The sequence below is a fragment of the Eumetopias jubatus genome, unplaced genomic scaffold, assembly GCF_037043125.1.
Source record: "Eumetopias jubatus isolate StellerSeaLion01/CBP00866 unplaced genomic scaffold, mEumJub1_p1.0 scaffold_15, whole genome shotgun sequence".
Classification (NCBI taxonomy): Eukaryota; Metazoa; Chordata; class Mammalia; order Carnivora; family Otariidae; genus Eumetopias; species Eumetopias jubatus.
The window spans coordinates 18,879,824-18,895,532 of NW_028274821.1; the positions used below are offsets into that span (position 1 = coordinate 18,879,824).

The 15,709-nt window shown below is 36.2% G+C and overlaps 1 protein-coding gene and 1 pseudogene across 2 annotated transcripts in view; both read left to right on the forward strand.

Annotated features, from left to right (window-relative positions):
* VPS13A (vacuolar protein sorting 13 homolog A) overlaps positions 1–15,709 on the forward strand; it is a 266,873-nt gene that overhangs the window by 66,941 nt on the left and 184,223 nt on the right. For both annotated transcript variants that reach the window (XM_028090366.2, XM_028090367.2), the window contains exons 18-19: positions 3,188–3,377; positions 3,464–3,578. In XM_028090366.2, the coding sequence (XP_027946167.1) occupies positions 3,188–3,377; positions 3,464–3,578 (305 nt within the window). The remainder of the gene's footprint in view (positions 1–3,187; positions 3,378–3,463; positions 3,579–15,709) is intronic.
* Positions 10,131–10,347, forward strand: LOC114198747 (NADH dehydrogenase [ubiquinone] 1 alpha subcomplex subunit 1 pseudogene; annotated as a pseudogene).

Here is a 15,709-nt window from a genome sequence, read left to right on the forward strand (position 1 = left end):
TGTTGCTAAGTTTTGGCAAGTATGAACAAAGCTGCTATAAACATTGTGTACAGGTTTTTGTATGGACATAAGTTTTCAGCTGCTTTGAGTACCAAGGAGCATGACTGCTAGATCATATGATAAGAGTATGTTTAATTGTGTAAGAAACTGCAAATCTCTTTTCCAAAGAGACTGTACCATTTTGCATTCCCACCAGTGTTGGAGAGTTCCTATTACTCCACATCCTTGCCTTTATTTGGCCTTGTCAGTATTTTAGATTTTGACCACATCTGATAGATGTGTAGTGGAATCTTTGTTGTTTTAATTTGCATTTCTTTTTTTTTTTTAATTTAAGATTTTATTTGAGAAAGAGAGTGAGAGAGAGCACGAGAGCAGGGTGGGGGTAGAGGAAGAAGCAGACTCCCTGCTGAGCAGGGAGCCTAAAGCGGGGCTCTATCCTGGGACTCCAGGATCATGACCTGAGCTGAAGGCGGACGCTTAACTGACTGAGCCACCCAGGAGCCCCTAATTTACATTTCTTCAGTGACCTATGATGTAGAGCATTTTTTCGTCTACTTACTTGCCATCTATAGGTCTTCTTTGATGCAGTGTCTATTAAGGTTTTGGCCCATTTTTTTTAAAACTGTTTCCTTCTCGTTGAATTTTAAGAGTTCTTGGTATATTTTGGGTAACACTCTTTTATCAGATGTGTCTTTTGTAATATTTTTTCATAGACTGTGACTTGTCTTTTCATTCTCTTAACATCTACCATAATCTTTGCTGTTTTCTATTTGTTGCTCTTGTTTTTTGAACATCTACCATAATCTTCGCTGTTTTCTATTTGTTGCTCTTGTTCTTTGTTCCTGTTTTTGTCTTTCTTGCCTTTTTGCCTTTTTTGGGTTTTTTTTCCCCCCTGCCTTTTGCGGTTTGAGTATCTTTTTTTTTTTTTTTTTTTTAAAGTAGGCTCCACACCCAGCATGGAGTCCAGCATGGGGCTTGAACTCACAACCCTGAGATCAAGCCCTGAGCTGTTACAAGAGTCACACGCTTAACTGACTGAGCCACCCTGGCACCCCAGTTTAATTGGTGTCTCATATAGTTTTGTTTTCTCTCCTTTGTTACCATATCAGTTATAGTTTTTTTTCTTTTCAAGTCTTCTTTCAAATAACAGTGTAGTATTTCATGAGTAGTGGGAGTACTTGATGATTAAAAAAAAAAATCCTTGGTCCTTTTTCTAGTCCCTTGTGTCTTGCTGCTATTCATTTCACTTATATATGAACATACATAAGCATAAAATATACATAAGATATGTATGTAAGCATATATAACCAAACATGTTACTATTATTTTGAACATACTAATTTATTTGATTAATAAAATAAGTAAAATAAAAGTGTTCAGTTTACCTTTACATTTTTTCCTTCATTGCTCTTCCTTTATGTAGTTCTGAATTTCTATCTTACAGTATTTCTTTTCCTCTAAATAACTTCTTTTAATATTTCTCAAAAGACAGGTCTAGTTACAATAATTTTCCCCAGTATTTTGTTTGTCTTAGAAAGTATTTTGTTTTAACTTGTGAAGGAGAATTTCATAGGGTACAGAATTCTAGGTTGATTTTTTTCTTTTCTCTTTAAAATTTTCACTACACTCTTTTCTTGCTTCCATGGCTTCTGAGAAGGCAGAGGTAATCCTTATCCCTGCTCCTCTCTATGCAAGGTGGTTTCTTCCTTTGGTTTCTTTCAAGATTTTTTCTTTATATTTCTTTATATTTTTTATTATAAAAATATGCCTAGGTGTAGTTTTTTGATTGTTTGCATTTATTCTGCTTATGTGCTCTGACCTTTCTGGATCCATGGCTTAGTGTCTGACATTAATTTGGGGAAATTGTCAGTCATGCTTGTTTAAAATCTTCTGTGCTTTTCTTTTTACTCTGGTATTCCTGTTATGCATGTGGTACTTTTTGTAGTTGTACCACAGCACTTGATTATTCTGTTCTGTTATTTTAGTCTTTGTTCTCTGCTTTATGTATTTTTATGACTCTACTAGTATATTCTCCAGCTCAGGGAGTAATTTCCTCAACTGTGTCTGTATCCTAATAAGCCCATTAAAGGCATTCTTGTTACAGTGTTTCTGATCTTCAGTATTTATTTTTGGTTCTTTCTTAGGATTTCCATCTCTCTGCTCACATTGTTCATCTGTTCTTGCATGTTTTTTACTTAGTCCATTATACCTCTTAGCATATTAATTGTTATTTTTAAATAATTTTGTCACTTCAGGTTGTTCTGTTTGCCTTTTGGTGTGCCATGCTATTTTTTTGATAGCCAGATGTGATGTACTGGATGAAAAGAAATACTGTAAATAAGCCTGTAGTGATTTGGTTTTAGTTGTGCAGGAAAGGGAAGAGTTCTCTAGTGCTGTGAATAGTTCTCAGTCTTTTAATGATCCCCTGCTTCTGGTCTGTGGACTTAAGAAGTTTCTCAGTATTCCCCCTCTCCCTGCCTTAAGGGTACAGAATAGCTAGAGTTGGGGATATTGGGTGTTTCCCTTCTTCCATATGGGATAGTAGACCTGACTGAAGTTGGGTATTTCCCTTCTCTAGGTATTTTGGCTCTGATAATACTTAATTAGGTTAGGCTCTACTTAACTAGTTCCTCCAGGGAAGCATGCTTTTTTAAGAACATAGTGCTATGTTATATTTTTAAATGGTTCCTTTATTTTTAAATGGTTCCTTTCCTTGCCTGAAGCTTGAGGGTTTTTTTTCCTCCAATATTTATTGTGGGAACCTGGTCCAGTTCCTGGAGGTATATGTCAAAATATTACGGGGTCTCCCCTATGACTGGGTCCCCTAGAGTTGTCCACTTTGAATCTCCAGCCGTTCAGGAGAATGAAACAGTTCAGGTTTTCCAACCTTGGCACTGGCGGACATGGTAGTTTTCTTTCATGAGCCTCTGCTCTAGGAATCTATGACTCTCTTCATAGCTTTTTTTAATTTAGAGATCAACATGTGAATAGGGTTGTTTGTGAGTTAATCTATGCCAGTTCAGATCGAAGAGTTGTATATTTTCTTTGACGTGAATGGAATGGAATAGGAAGAAATGCAAATTGAAATTGTTGTCATTAATTTTTACTTTATTTTCAGTTTGAAAAATACTGTAAAATGTAAAATTGGATTGATAGCTAATTTTTGTGCTATCTTTTTTTCATGTAGATTTGAAACCAAAATTGATTCATTTCATGTTACTGGCTTACCAGATAATTCAACAAAACCCCGCCTCCTTTCTTCATTGGATGATGCTACGTCACTCTTCCAAATTATATTTGAGATAAATCCATTAGATGAAACTGTTGCTCAAAGATGTATCATAGAAGCTGAACCTTTAGAAATGATATATGATGCAGTAAGCATTTTTTTAATCACTAAGTTTTAATATATTTCAGTTTGCTTTCAGTTTGTGCCTAATGTTAATGGTACTTATTTTAACAGAGAACAGTGAATAGTATAGTGGAATTCTTCAGACCTCCAAAAGAGGTAAATCTAGCACAGCTCACTTCAGCGACTTTGACAAAACTTGAAGAATTTCGTGACAAGACAGCAACAGGTAAGTGCTAGTATTAATGTTGGTATATTAAGAATTGTATCCTAAACTAAACTTTTAGTCATGTTAAACTGATATTAGTAAGGTATACTTTAAATTTATGCTTCTAGACTAGATATAGTTTAGTTGAAACTAATTGGTAGTTTCATTTAAAATTCAGGTGTAACAGTAATCATTTCTTACATCCAGAAAGGACAAATCTATTATCACATTCAAATTAATTGCATATTTTGTTAGGATTTTTGGAATTCTGTTCATGGGAGAATGAACCTGTCATTTATCTTTCACATAATGAACTTCAAATTTTAATATATTGGCCTCAGAAAATAAAAATGCCATCCTTTTTTATTCTTTTGCAGAATTTTTATAAGATTGGGTGTTATTTTTTCTTTCAGTATTTTACCTAATTGAACAGTAAAACCATATGGACTTGGAGATTTCTTTGTGGAAGATTTTAAATTAAAGATTCCATTTTTAAAAATATTTTAAATATATATTAATATCATATATTAAATATATATATATATATAGGATCACATAAAGGTGATCTGTAGGATTTTATTTTATTTTTTAAAGATTTTATTTGACAGAGAGACAGCAAGAGAGGGAATACAAGCAGGGGGAGTGGGAGAGGGAGAAGCAGGCTTCCCACCGAGCAGGGAGCCCGATGTGGGGCTCGATCCCAGGACCCTGGGATCATGACCTGAGCTGAAGGCAGATGCTTAATGACTGAGCCAACCAGGCACCCCAGATCTGTAGGATTTTAATGCCTTCCAATTTCTTGATACTTGCTTTCTGGCTCAGTATATGGTAATTTAAAAAAATGTTTTATGTATGTTTTCCTGTACGTATTTTTAGGTCATATTTATTACATACTTCAAATCTTCTGTATCCTTATTGGATTTTTTCTTCTGTCACCATATTCCAGTAGTTCTTCAGAGAAATAAATGAAAAATAATGTCACTGTGAATGTGCATTTGTCTATTTCTTTTAGATCTGTTATTTTTTAAATAAATTTGCTGTCAGTAGGTACATGCATAATAAAAATTTTTTCTCCAATAAACCAGATCTTTTCTTTTTATGAAGTTGACTGTATTTTTAGTAATGTTTTAATTTTTTTCCCAATATTTTTATTCATTTATTTTTTCTGGTAATAGTATGGATATTATAGTTTTTTCTTGGTTCGAATTTGCTTTTTTTTTTTTATTCTTTTACCCTTTACTTTTAGATGTGTCATAACAACATGTGGGATATTTTTCAGTCTATATTTGCACACTTTTTTTCTTTTTTTAGATAAATTGTAGCATTACTTTGTTTCCCTCCACCCCCTCACTATACCATTTGAAACTTAAATGTTCTTTTTTAACTCTAGTAATCACAACACATGTTTTTCTCAAGATAGAAATTTAGTAAAAATTTTTACCCTCAGTCAGTACAAGGACTTGAGAGCAGTTGAACTCCCATTTACCATCCTCATCATTTATGTGCTATTGTTATTTCTTTCTTTTGCCTTTTTTTTTATTCAAGTATAGTTGGTTTACAATGTTAGTGGTAGGTAAACAACATGATTAGCCAATTCTACATATTACACTGTTTTTTTGTTTTTTGTCTTTAGAGGGAGAGAGAACTTGTGCATGTGCTGCAGCTGGGTGGGGGAGGGGCAAAGGGAGAGGAAGAGAGGGAATTTTTTTTTCGCAAGTTTCTTTTTCTAAAACTTTTTTAAAAAAGATTTTATTTATTTATTTGACAGAGACACAGCGAGAGAGGGAACACAAGCAGGGGGAGTGGGAGAGGGAGAAGCAGGCTTTCCGCCAAGCAGGGAGCCCAATGCGGGGCTCGATCCCAGGACCCTGGGATCATGACCTGAGCTGAAGGCAGACGCTTAACTGACTGAGCCACCAGGCACCCCAAGATTGTCTTGTCTTTTCTGTCCTGTAGTTTCAGTGTAATATGTCCAGCTATGGACCATTCTGAGGATGGGTAGGTTGAATGAATCTTAGAAAATTCATCTCAATTTTTACCCATTAACTCTTCATACACTTCTCTTAAATCTTTTCTTCTGGAACTCTGGATTAATGTATTTTAGCCTTCCTTACTCTACCTTTTATTCTTCTATATTCTGTTTTCTTTCCTTTTTTTTTTCTTCCTCTGTTACATGCTAGGTAATTTCTTTTATCTTCTGAATTACTGAGATCCTCTTAAACTGTGTCTAATATGCTATTAAATCTTTCGGTTAAAATTTAGTGATTATATTTTTCATTTTCAGAATTGTTTTGTTATAAATTAAAATCTCCTTTGTTCTTTATAGTTCTTTAAACTTGTCTTTATTTCTTCAGACAGTGTAAGTGTAGTTATTTTATATTCTTTCTCACCAGATAATTCTCTATTCAGATAGTACCATTAGACTTCTTTGTTTTTCTTCCTCCTTTATTTTGTTCTGGCTGATTCTTATTCATGGTAACCTTTGTTTTTATATACTTAGGGATTTTTGATTGTGTGCTATTCATTTTTCTTGGAAAATTATTTGGGAAAATTCTCTGGAGTCTAGGTTAAGTGGACTTTCATTCCAGTAAGAATTTTATTTTCTTCTCCCAGTTGTATTGGGTATGTTGGTGGACAGTACTTGAGATATTTTGAAATGCCAAGGAGATGTTGCGTTGTGTACTCACATGAGGACTCTATTGTGGTTTCAATCAGAGGGGGTACTACCCCCTTTTCCCAGTTTTTCTCAGAGCCTTTCTTTCCATTCCTTGTGAGTAGATTTTAGAGAGAGGAATGTTTAACTTCTGCATTACTCTTGTCTTGAGTGTGTGTCTTTTGAGATTCTAGATTTGTGAGAAGAGCCCTTGCTGGACTCCTCACCTTTGGCTTCTGTTCCCTGTGCTCTGTGAGGCTATGAAAAGGAATTAAGTTTACCAAGTGCAAACAATGATCTCAGGATAACATTTTTCTGGGCCTTATTTAAATCTGTTAGCTTACTCCTTCAGTTTGATGTTTGAGTTGGTAAATCCTTAGTCTCTTGCCTCCTTATTGTTTCTTAGTAAGTTTTTTGTTGCTTTTTTATTTTATATCCAACATTTTTGGTTGCTTTTAGTGGAAGAATAGGTCTTGCTACTTACTCATATTACCAGGATTTGGAAATTTAGTTAAATGTTTTAGTTTAAGTACAAGACTTTATCTTTGTTAAAATTCATCTTGTTAGATTGACTCACTTTTCATTTTTTTGTGTTTGAGTCTTTGAAGCCTTGGATAAAGGGTATCATTTTCTGGTTAAAACCATTTAATATCAGTTGACTTCTCAGGGGTCCTTATAACCTTCTTCGTTTCATGGACAGCTTTGACAGTTGGAAGCCCTGGAATCTCTTATTAAAATTAGGATTTTAAGTATATAGACTGCATAGAATTACAAAGAATAAATTCAATAGAACATAGTTTCAGAATATTTTTTAAGAATCTCAAATTTGTGTTAGTAGTAATGTACCTGCTTTTCTTTCTTTATGGATTAAAATAACAGGAATTAACGAGGTCAAAAAACTACCGTAAATTTGAAGGTATGAATGAAACTTCAAGATACGTTCAATTATGTTAAGGAATATAAATGATATACAAGTAACAAAGTTTGTTGCCTACATTTATAATAGCAGGAAATACTGTCAGCCGTAGTTAATGAAAATAAAAATGTAACTTTTTTCCCATCCAGGTTCATGAAGTCTCTGAATTGCATTTGTGGCTGCATGATTAATTGTGCCTGATACAGTTCATATTTTCAAATTTTCTCTCAAGAAGTAAAGGCAGGGGCACCTGGGTGTCTCAGTTAAGCATCTGACTTTTGGTTTCGACTCAGGTCATGATCTCAGGGTCGTGAGATCCAGCCCTGTGCCAGGGTCTGCACTGGTCATGGAGTCTGCTTGAGATTTTATCTTTCTTTCTCTCTTTGCCCCTTTTCCCCTGCTTGCATGCTTGCTCTCTGTCAATTAAAAAAAAAATTATTAAAAAAAGTAAAGGCAGACCTTAAGTACATTGCTCAATTATTGGTATATTGCATCTGTAATAATTCCTCAATTTATTAGTTATCTGTTTAGTAAAGAGGAAGAAATTTAGTTAACATAGAATGCCTGTTTTATGAAATTTATCATCTTCTAATGATCAATGCTTTTCTTTCTACTTATACCTTAATTTATGTGTTTAAAATTTTCTCACAATCCTGGGATGCCTGGATGGCTCAGTCGTTTAAGCATCTGCCTTCGGCTCAGGTCATGATCTCAGGGTCCTGGGATTGAGTCCCGCCTCAGGCTCTCTTCTCAATGGGGAGCCTGCTTCTCCCTCTCCTTCTCCCTCTGCCTGCCGCTCCCCCTACTTGTTCTCTCTCTCTCAAGTAAATAAAATCTTCAAGAAAATTTTTTTTTTCTCTCACAATCCACATTCACTTGACCAGCTAATAAAAAATACTAACTTATCTTTTTCTTTCTAAAGAAATCTGGGCATTTGTCCATTTCAGTCTTCTAAGACCTCTGTAGTTGTCAGTGATTTCTAGGGAAGTGTTAATGTTGATCAAGTAATATCACCAGGTGAGGTATCTGGGATGTGGTATGACTGTATCAAGTGTTCCCTTAAGTAAAAGTCTCACAAGTTAGAGTTTTAAGTTCTCTTACCATGCCCTAGTTTTCCAGGTTGAATGTAATCTTTCAGAGTAGATGGATTAAAAAAACAGAAACAGAACTATTCTGTTTTTCAATCATTTCTTATGTTATTCAAAGAAAGCTGGTTTTTGCTTCCATAATAATGCTTATTTCTGCTCTGACTGTAACTAAAGCCTCCCTTTAAAGCAGTGTTCTTGTCCCCCCACCCAAAAATATACCGGGCATTTAATCTTACTGACATTTCTGTAATTTCATAAAAGCTTTATATTTGTTTCTGGTTATTTCTTCCTATTGTCAGTGTCTCCTTAAAACTTGAGATTATTGCAGATACTGCTTTTTAGCTACTTTTGATTTTTTAATTCTTGGCTGAAATTCTCACTGGAGAGATTTCCAATTTTAATGTCAGTGTTAGTTTTAGAACTCCATTTTTGTTAAGTCTGGATTACATCTCTAGTTGAACTCAGAATTTGTTCAATTCTGGCCGTCACAAAATCTAACATGAAATTGTCATTTTTCTCCTGCCATTCCATTGTGTTTACTTTATATTTGTTGGTAAAAATGAGATGTGCTAATATGATTCTCCTGTTTCTTCTCTCCCGTAAGAGAAAATTTTTTAGTCAAGTTAATAAAAACACCACTTCATGTTTTGAGGAGACCTTCAAGTAATGTCTAACTAGTTTAAGGATCATACTGTTGGGCTGCATTACCTCTCAGTTTTATAATTGCATTTTTTTTTTTAAAGATTTTATTTATTTCAGAGAGAGAGAGAATGAGAGATAGAGAGCACGAGAGGGAAGAGGGTCAGAGGGAGAAGCAGACTCCCTGCTGAGCAGGAAGCCCGATGTGGGACTCGATCCCGGGACTCCAGGATCATGACCTGAGCCGAAGGCAGTTGCTTAACCAACTGAGCCACCCAGGCGCCCCGATATAATTGCATTTTGAATACATTATTCATTTCTCCTTTTTCATAGGCAGGTGTGCATTATGTTCTTCATATACATATATGTGTCTTCTTGGGTTTTTAATCATTTTCCCTATTATTTTCTCCATCTGAATATGTTCTGCATTGGATTGCAGATAATTGTCTTAATTCTAGAAACTGTAGGGTTTGCATTTATCCCTCTGTTAAAATGTCAGTTTCGATTTATAGTCCAAATTCTGTGTATTGATACGTTACATACTCAGTAGGTTTCATAAGATTAGGCCTCTCCTGATTGATTATTCCTAATTTACAGAGACCATTACTTGTTATTGTTAAATATAAATGCATTGTATTGGAAACCCACCCTGTTCCTTCAGATTTGTAGACTTTTTTTCCTCTGAGATTTGTTTTCCTAAGTTTTTATTTTTTTACTTAAAAAAGAATTACCAGAGGAGCCTGGGTGGCTCAGTTGGTTAAGAATTGGACTCGATTCCTGCTCAGGTCATGATCTCAGGGTCCTCCACCTTGTGCTGTCTCTGTCTCTCTGTCTCTGTCTCTCTATGTCTCTATCTCTCTCTCAAATCTTAAAAAAAAAAAAAAAAATTACCAAAATAGAAAATATCCACTATATAAACTTCAGATGTTAAATATTTTATTTTTTTCCATTTTTTAATTTAAATTCAATTAATTAACATATAATGTATTATTGGTTTCAGAGGTAGAGGTCAGTGATTCTTCAGGCTTAATACGCAGTGCTCATTACATCACGTGCCCTCCTTAATGTCTGTCACCCATCCCCCCACCTCCTCCCCTCCAGGAACCTTCAGTTTGTTTCTTATGATTAAGTCTCTTATGATTTGTCTCCCTCTCTGGTTTCATCTTGTTTTATTTTTTACTCTCTTCCCCTATGATCCTCTGTTTTGTTTCTTTCCACTTATCACCTTTACCCGGCTGGGAAGGCAGCAGGGGTTTGCCTCTGGCAACCGCGCTGCGATGTGATTCGAGATCCTGCCCGGGATTAGCGTCATGGCCGTGTGCTTGGTGATCCCCGGCATAGCCATGGCGCATATCCACAGGTTCAGTAACGGGGGCAAGGAAAAGGTTGCCTATTATTCATATCAGTGGAGTTTGATGCAAAGAGTTAGGCGGTTCTCTGGAGTTAATCATTACTATGTGTCAAAGGGTTCTCCAGTTGGAGAATATTGATTAAGGAAGTATTTTCCTGATTGATGAAATATAACTCAATCATACTCATCTACCCCTTTGAGAAGGTTATGCAGTGTATTAATGTAGTGCATAATAAAAACAACAAAAAAGTAAAAAAATTCCACTTATCAGTGAGATCATATGATAATTCTCTTTCTCTGATTGACTTATTTTGTTTAGCATAACACCCTCTAGTTCCATCCATGTCATTTCATTTGTTAACATTTCATTTTTTTTTGATGGCTTATGTTAACATTTCATTTTTTTTTGATGGCTGAGTAGTGTTCCATTGTACATATAAACCACATCTTCTTTATCCATTCATCTATTGATGAAACATCTGGGTTCTTTCCATAGTTTAGCTATTGTGGACATTGCTGCTATAAACATTAGGGTGCAGATGCCCCTTTGGATCGCTACATTTGTATCTTTGGGGTAAATACCCACTGCAGTTGTGGGTCGTAGGTTCGCTCTATTTTCCACTTTCTGAGGAACCTCTGTAATGTTTTCCAGAGTGGCTGCACCAGCTTGCATTTCCACCAACACTGTAGGAGGATTCCCCTTTATCTTAATCCTTGCCAACATCTGTCATTTCCTGACTTGTTAATTTTAGCCATTCTGACTGGTGTAAGGTGGTATCTCATTGTGGTCTTGATTTGTATTTCCCTGGTGCCAAGCAATGTTGAGCATTTTTTCATGTGTCTTTTGGCCATTTTTATGTCTTCTTTGGAGAGATGTCTGTTCATGTCTTCTGCCCATTTCTTGATTGGATTATTTGTTCTTTGGGTGTTGAGTTTGATAAGTTCTTTATAGATTTTGGATACTAGCCCTTTATCTGATATGTCGTTTGCAAATATCTTCTCCCATTCTCTTGGTTGTCTTTTGGTTTTATCGACTGTTTCCTTTGCTGTGCAAAAGCTTTTTATCTTGATGAAGTACCAGTAGTTCAGTTTTGTCTTTGTTTCCCTTGCTTTGGAGACATGTCTAGCAAGAAGTTGCTGTGGCTGAGGTCACAGGTTGCTGCCTTTGTTCTCCTCTAGTATTTTGATGGATTACTATCTCATGTTTAGGTCTTTTATCCATTTTGAGTCTGTTTTTGTGTATGGTGTAAGGGAATGGTCCAGTTTCATTATTCTGCATATTGCTGTCCAGTTTTCCCAACACCATTTGTTGAAGAGACTGTCTTTTTTCCATTGGATATTCTTTCCTGTTTTGTTAAAGATTAGTTGACCATAGAATTGAGGGCCCATTTCTGGGTTCTCTGTCCTGTTCCCTTGATCTACGTGTCTGTTTTTGTGCCAGTACCATACCGTCTTGATGATGACAGCTTTATAATAGAGCTTGAGGTCTGGAATTGTAGAAGCCACCAGTTTTGGTTTTCTTTTTCAACATTCCTCTGGCTATTCAGGGTCTTTGCTGGTTCCATTCAAGTTTTAGAATTATTTGTTCCAGCTCTGTGAAAAAAGATGATGGTATTTTAATAGGGATTGCATTGTATGTATAGATTGCTCTAAGTAGCATAGACTTCTAACAATATTTGTTCTTCCAATCCATGAGCATGGAATGTTTTTCCATTTTGTTGGGTCTTCCCTAATTTCTTTCATGAGTGTTCTATAGTTTTCTGAGGACAGATCCTTTGCCTCTTTGGTTATGTTTATTCCTAGGTATCTTATGATTTTGGATGCAATTGTAAATGGGATTGACTCCTTAATTTCTTTTTCTTCTGTCTCATTGTGTGTAGAAATGCGGCTAATTTTTGTGCATTAATTTTATATCCTGCCACTTTGCTGAATTCCTGTATGAGTTCCAGCAATTTTGGGTTTTCCACATAAGTATCATGTCATCTGCAAACAGTGAGAATTTGACTTCTTTGCAGATTTGGATGCCTTTTATTTCTTTTTGTTGTCTGACTGCTGAGGCTAGGAATTCTAGTACTACGTTGAACAGCAGTGGTAATAGTGGACATCCCTGCTGTGTTCTTGACCTTATGGGAAAAGCTCCCAGTTTTTCCCCATTGAGAATATTCACTGTGGGCTTTTCATATATGGCTTTTATGATACTGAGGTATGTTCTTGCTATCCCTACACTATGAAGAGTTTTAATCAAGAAAGGATGCTCTACTTTGTTAAATGCTTTTTATGCATCTATTGAAAGGATCATATGATTCTTGTCTTTTCTTAATGTAGTGTATCCCATTGAACCATCCTTGCAGCCCAGGAGTAAATTCCATTTGGTCTTGGTGAATAATCCTTTTAATGTACTACTATTGGATCCTCTTGGCTAGTATTTTGGTAAGAATTTTGGCATCCATGTTCATCAGGGATATTGGTCTGTAATTCTCCTTTTCAGTGGCATCTTTATCTGCTTTTGGGATCAAGGTAGTGCTGGCCTCATAGAACAAGTTTAGAAGTTTTCCTTCTATTTCTTTTTTTGTTTTGTTTTGTTTTTAATTTTATTATGTTAGTCACCATACAGTACATCATTAGTTTTTGATGTAGTGATCCACGATTCATTGTTTTCATATAACACCCAGTACTCCATGCAGTACGTGCCCTCTTTAATACCCATCACCGGGCTAACCCAGCCCACACACCCCCCCAAACCCTCAGTTTGTTTCTCAGAGTCCGTAGTGTCTCATGGTTCATCTCTCCCTCTGATTTCCCTCCCTTCCTTCTCCTAGTGTCCTCCATGCTGTTCCTTATGTTCCACAAATAAGTGAAACCATGTGATAATTGACTTTCTCTGCTTGACTTATTTCACTTAGCATAATCTCCTCCAGTCCCATCCATGTTGATGTAGAAGTTGGGTATTCATCCTTTCTGATGGCTGAGTAATACTCCATTGTATATATGGACCCCATCTTTATCCATTGATCTGTTGAAGGGCATCTGGGCTCTTTCCACAGATTGGCTATTGCAGACATTGCTGCTATGAACATTGGGGTGCATATGGCCCTTCTTTTCACTACATCTGTGTTTTTGGGGTAAGTACCCAGGAGTGCAATTGCTGGGTCATAGGGTAGCTCTATTTTTAATTATTTGAGGCACCTCCACACTGTTTTCCAAAGTGGCTGTACCAACTTGCATTCCCACCAACAGCGTAAGCGGGTTCCCCTTTCTTCACAACCTCTCCAACATTTGTTGTTTCTTGGCTTGTCAATTTTTGCCATCCTGACTGGTGTAAGGTGGTATCTCACTGTGGTTTTGATTTGAATTTCCCTGATGGCTAATGACGATGAACATTTTTTCATGTGTCTGTTAGCCATTTGTATGTCTTCTTTGGTGTTCATGTCTTCTGCCCATTTTTTGAATTGATTATTTGTTTTTTGGATGTTGAGTTTGAGAAGTTCTTTATAGATCTTGGATACCAGCCCTTTATCTGTAGTGTCCTTTGCAAATATCTTCTCCCATTCTGTGGGTTGCCTCTTTGTTTTGTTGACTGTTTCCTTTGCTGTGCAGAAGCTTTTTATCTTGATGAAGTCCCAAAAGTTCATTTTTGCTTTTGTTTCACTAGCCTTTGGAGATGTTTCTTGAAAGAAGTTGCTATGGCCGATGTCAAAGAGGTTACTGCCTGTGTACTCCTCCTAGGATTTTGATGGATTCCTGCCTCACATTGAGGTCTTTCATCCATTTTGAGTTTATCTTTGTGTAGGGTGTGAGAGAGAATGGTCGAGTTTCATTCTTCTTCATGTGGCTGTCCAATTTTCCCAGCACCGTTTATTGAAGAGACTGTCTTTTGCTTTGTGGAAGATTATTTGACCGTAGAGTTGAGGGTCCATATCTGGGCTCTCTATTGTGTTCCTTTGGTCTGTATGTCTGTTTTTGTGCCAGTACCATGCTGTCTTGGTGATCACTGCTTTGTAATATAGCTTGAAATCGGGCAACGTGATGCCCCCAGCTTTGTTTTTCAGCATTTCCTTGGCGATTCGGGGTCTTTTCTGATTCCGTACAAATTTTAGATTGTTTGTTCCAGCACTTCGAAAAATGTCATTGGAATTTTGATCGGGATGGCATTGAAGGTATAGATTGCTCTGGGTAGCATAGACATATTAACAATGTTTATTCTTTTCCATCTTTTTGTGTCTTCAATTTCTTTCATAGAGTGTTATGTATTTCCTGGAGTATCGATCCTTTACCTCTTTGGTTAGGTTTATTCCGAGGTATCTTATGGTTTTTGGTGCTATTGTAAATGGAATCGTTTCTCTAATTTCTCTTTCTACAGTTGCATTGTTAGTGTATAAGAAAGCAACTGATTTCTGTGCATTGATTATGTATCCTGCCACATTACTGAATTGCTGTGTGAGTTCTAGTAATTTGGGGATGGAGACTTTTGGGTTTTCCACACAAAGTATCGTGTCATCTGTGAAGAGAGAGCATTTGACTTCTTTGCCAATTTGAATACCTTTTATTTCTTTTTGTTGTCTGAATGCTCTTGCTAGGACTTGTAGTATTATGTTGAACAATAGTGGTGAGAGTGGGCATCCTTGTCGTGTTCCTGATTAAGGGAAAGGCTCTCATCTTTTCCCTATTGATGATGATATTTACTGTGGGTTTTTCATAGTTGGATTTTATTAAATTGAGGAATGTTCCCTCTATTCCTATACTCTGAAGAGTTTTAATTAGGAAAGGATGCTGAATTTTGTCAAATGCTTTTTGTGCATCAGTAGAGAGGACCATATGGTTTTTCTCTCTCTTCTTATTAATGTGTTCTATCACATCGATTGATTTATGAATTTTGAACCACCCTTGCATCCCGGGGATAAATCCCACTTGATCATGGTGGATGATCCTTTTAATGTATTGTTGGATCCTATTAACTAGGATTTTGTTGAGGATTTTGGAATCCATATTCATCAGGGATATCGGTCTGAAATTCTCCTTTTTGATGGGGTCTTTGTCTGGCTTGGGGATTAAGGTAATGCTGGCCTCATAGAATGAGTCTGGAAGCTTTCCTTCTCTTTCTGTTTTTTGAAACGGCTTCAGTAGAATAGGTATTATTTCTTCTTTGAATGTTTGGTAGAATTCCCCAGGGACTCCATCAGGTCCTGGACTCTTGTTTTTTGGGAGATGTTTGATCACTGCTTCAATCTCATTACTGGTTATTGGCCTATTCAGGTTGTCAATTTCTTCCTGTTTCAGTCTTGGCAGTTTATAGGTTTCCAGGAAGGCTTCCATTTCATCCATATTGCTCAGTTTATTGGCATATAGTTGATAATAATTTCTAATAATTCTTTCTTTTTCCTTGGTGTTAGTCATGATCTCTCCTCTTTAATTAATAATTTTATTAATTTGGGTCCTTTCTCTTTTCTTTTGGATTAGTCTGGCCAGTGGTTTATCAATCTTATTCTTTCAAAGAACCAGCTTCTA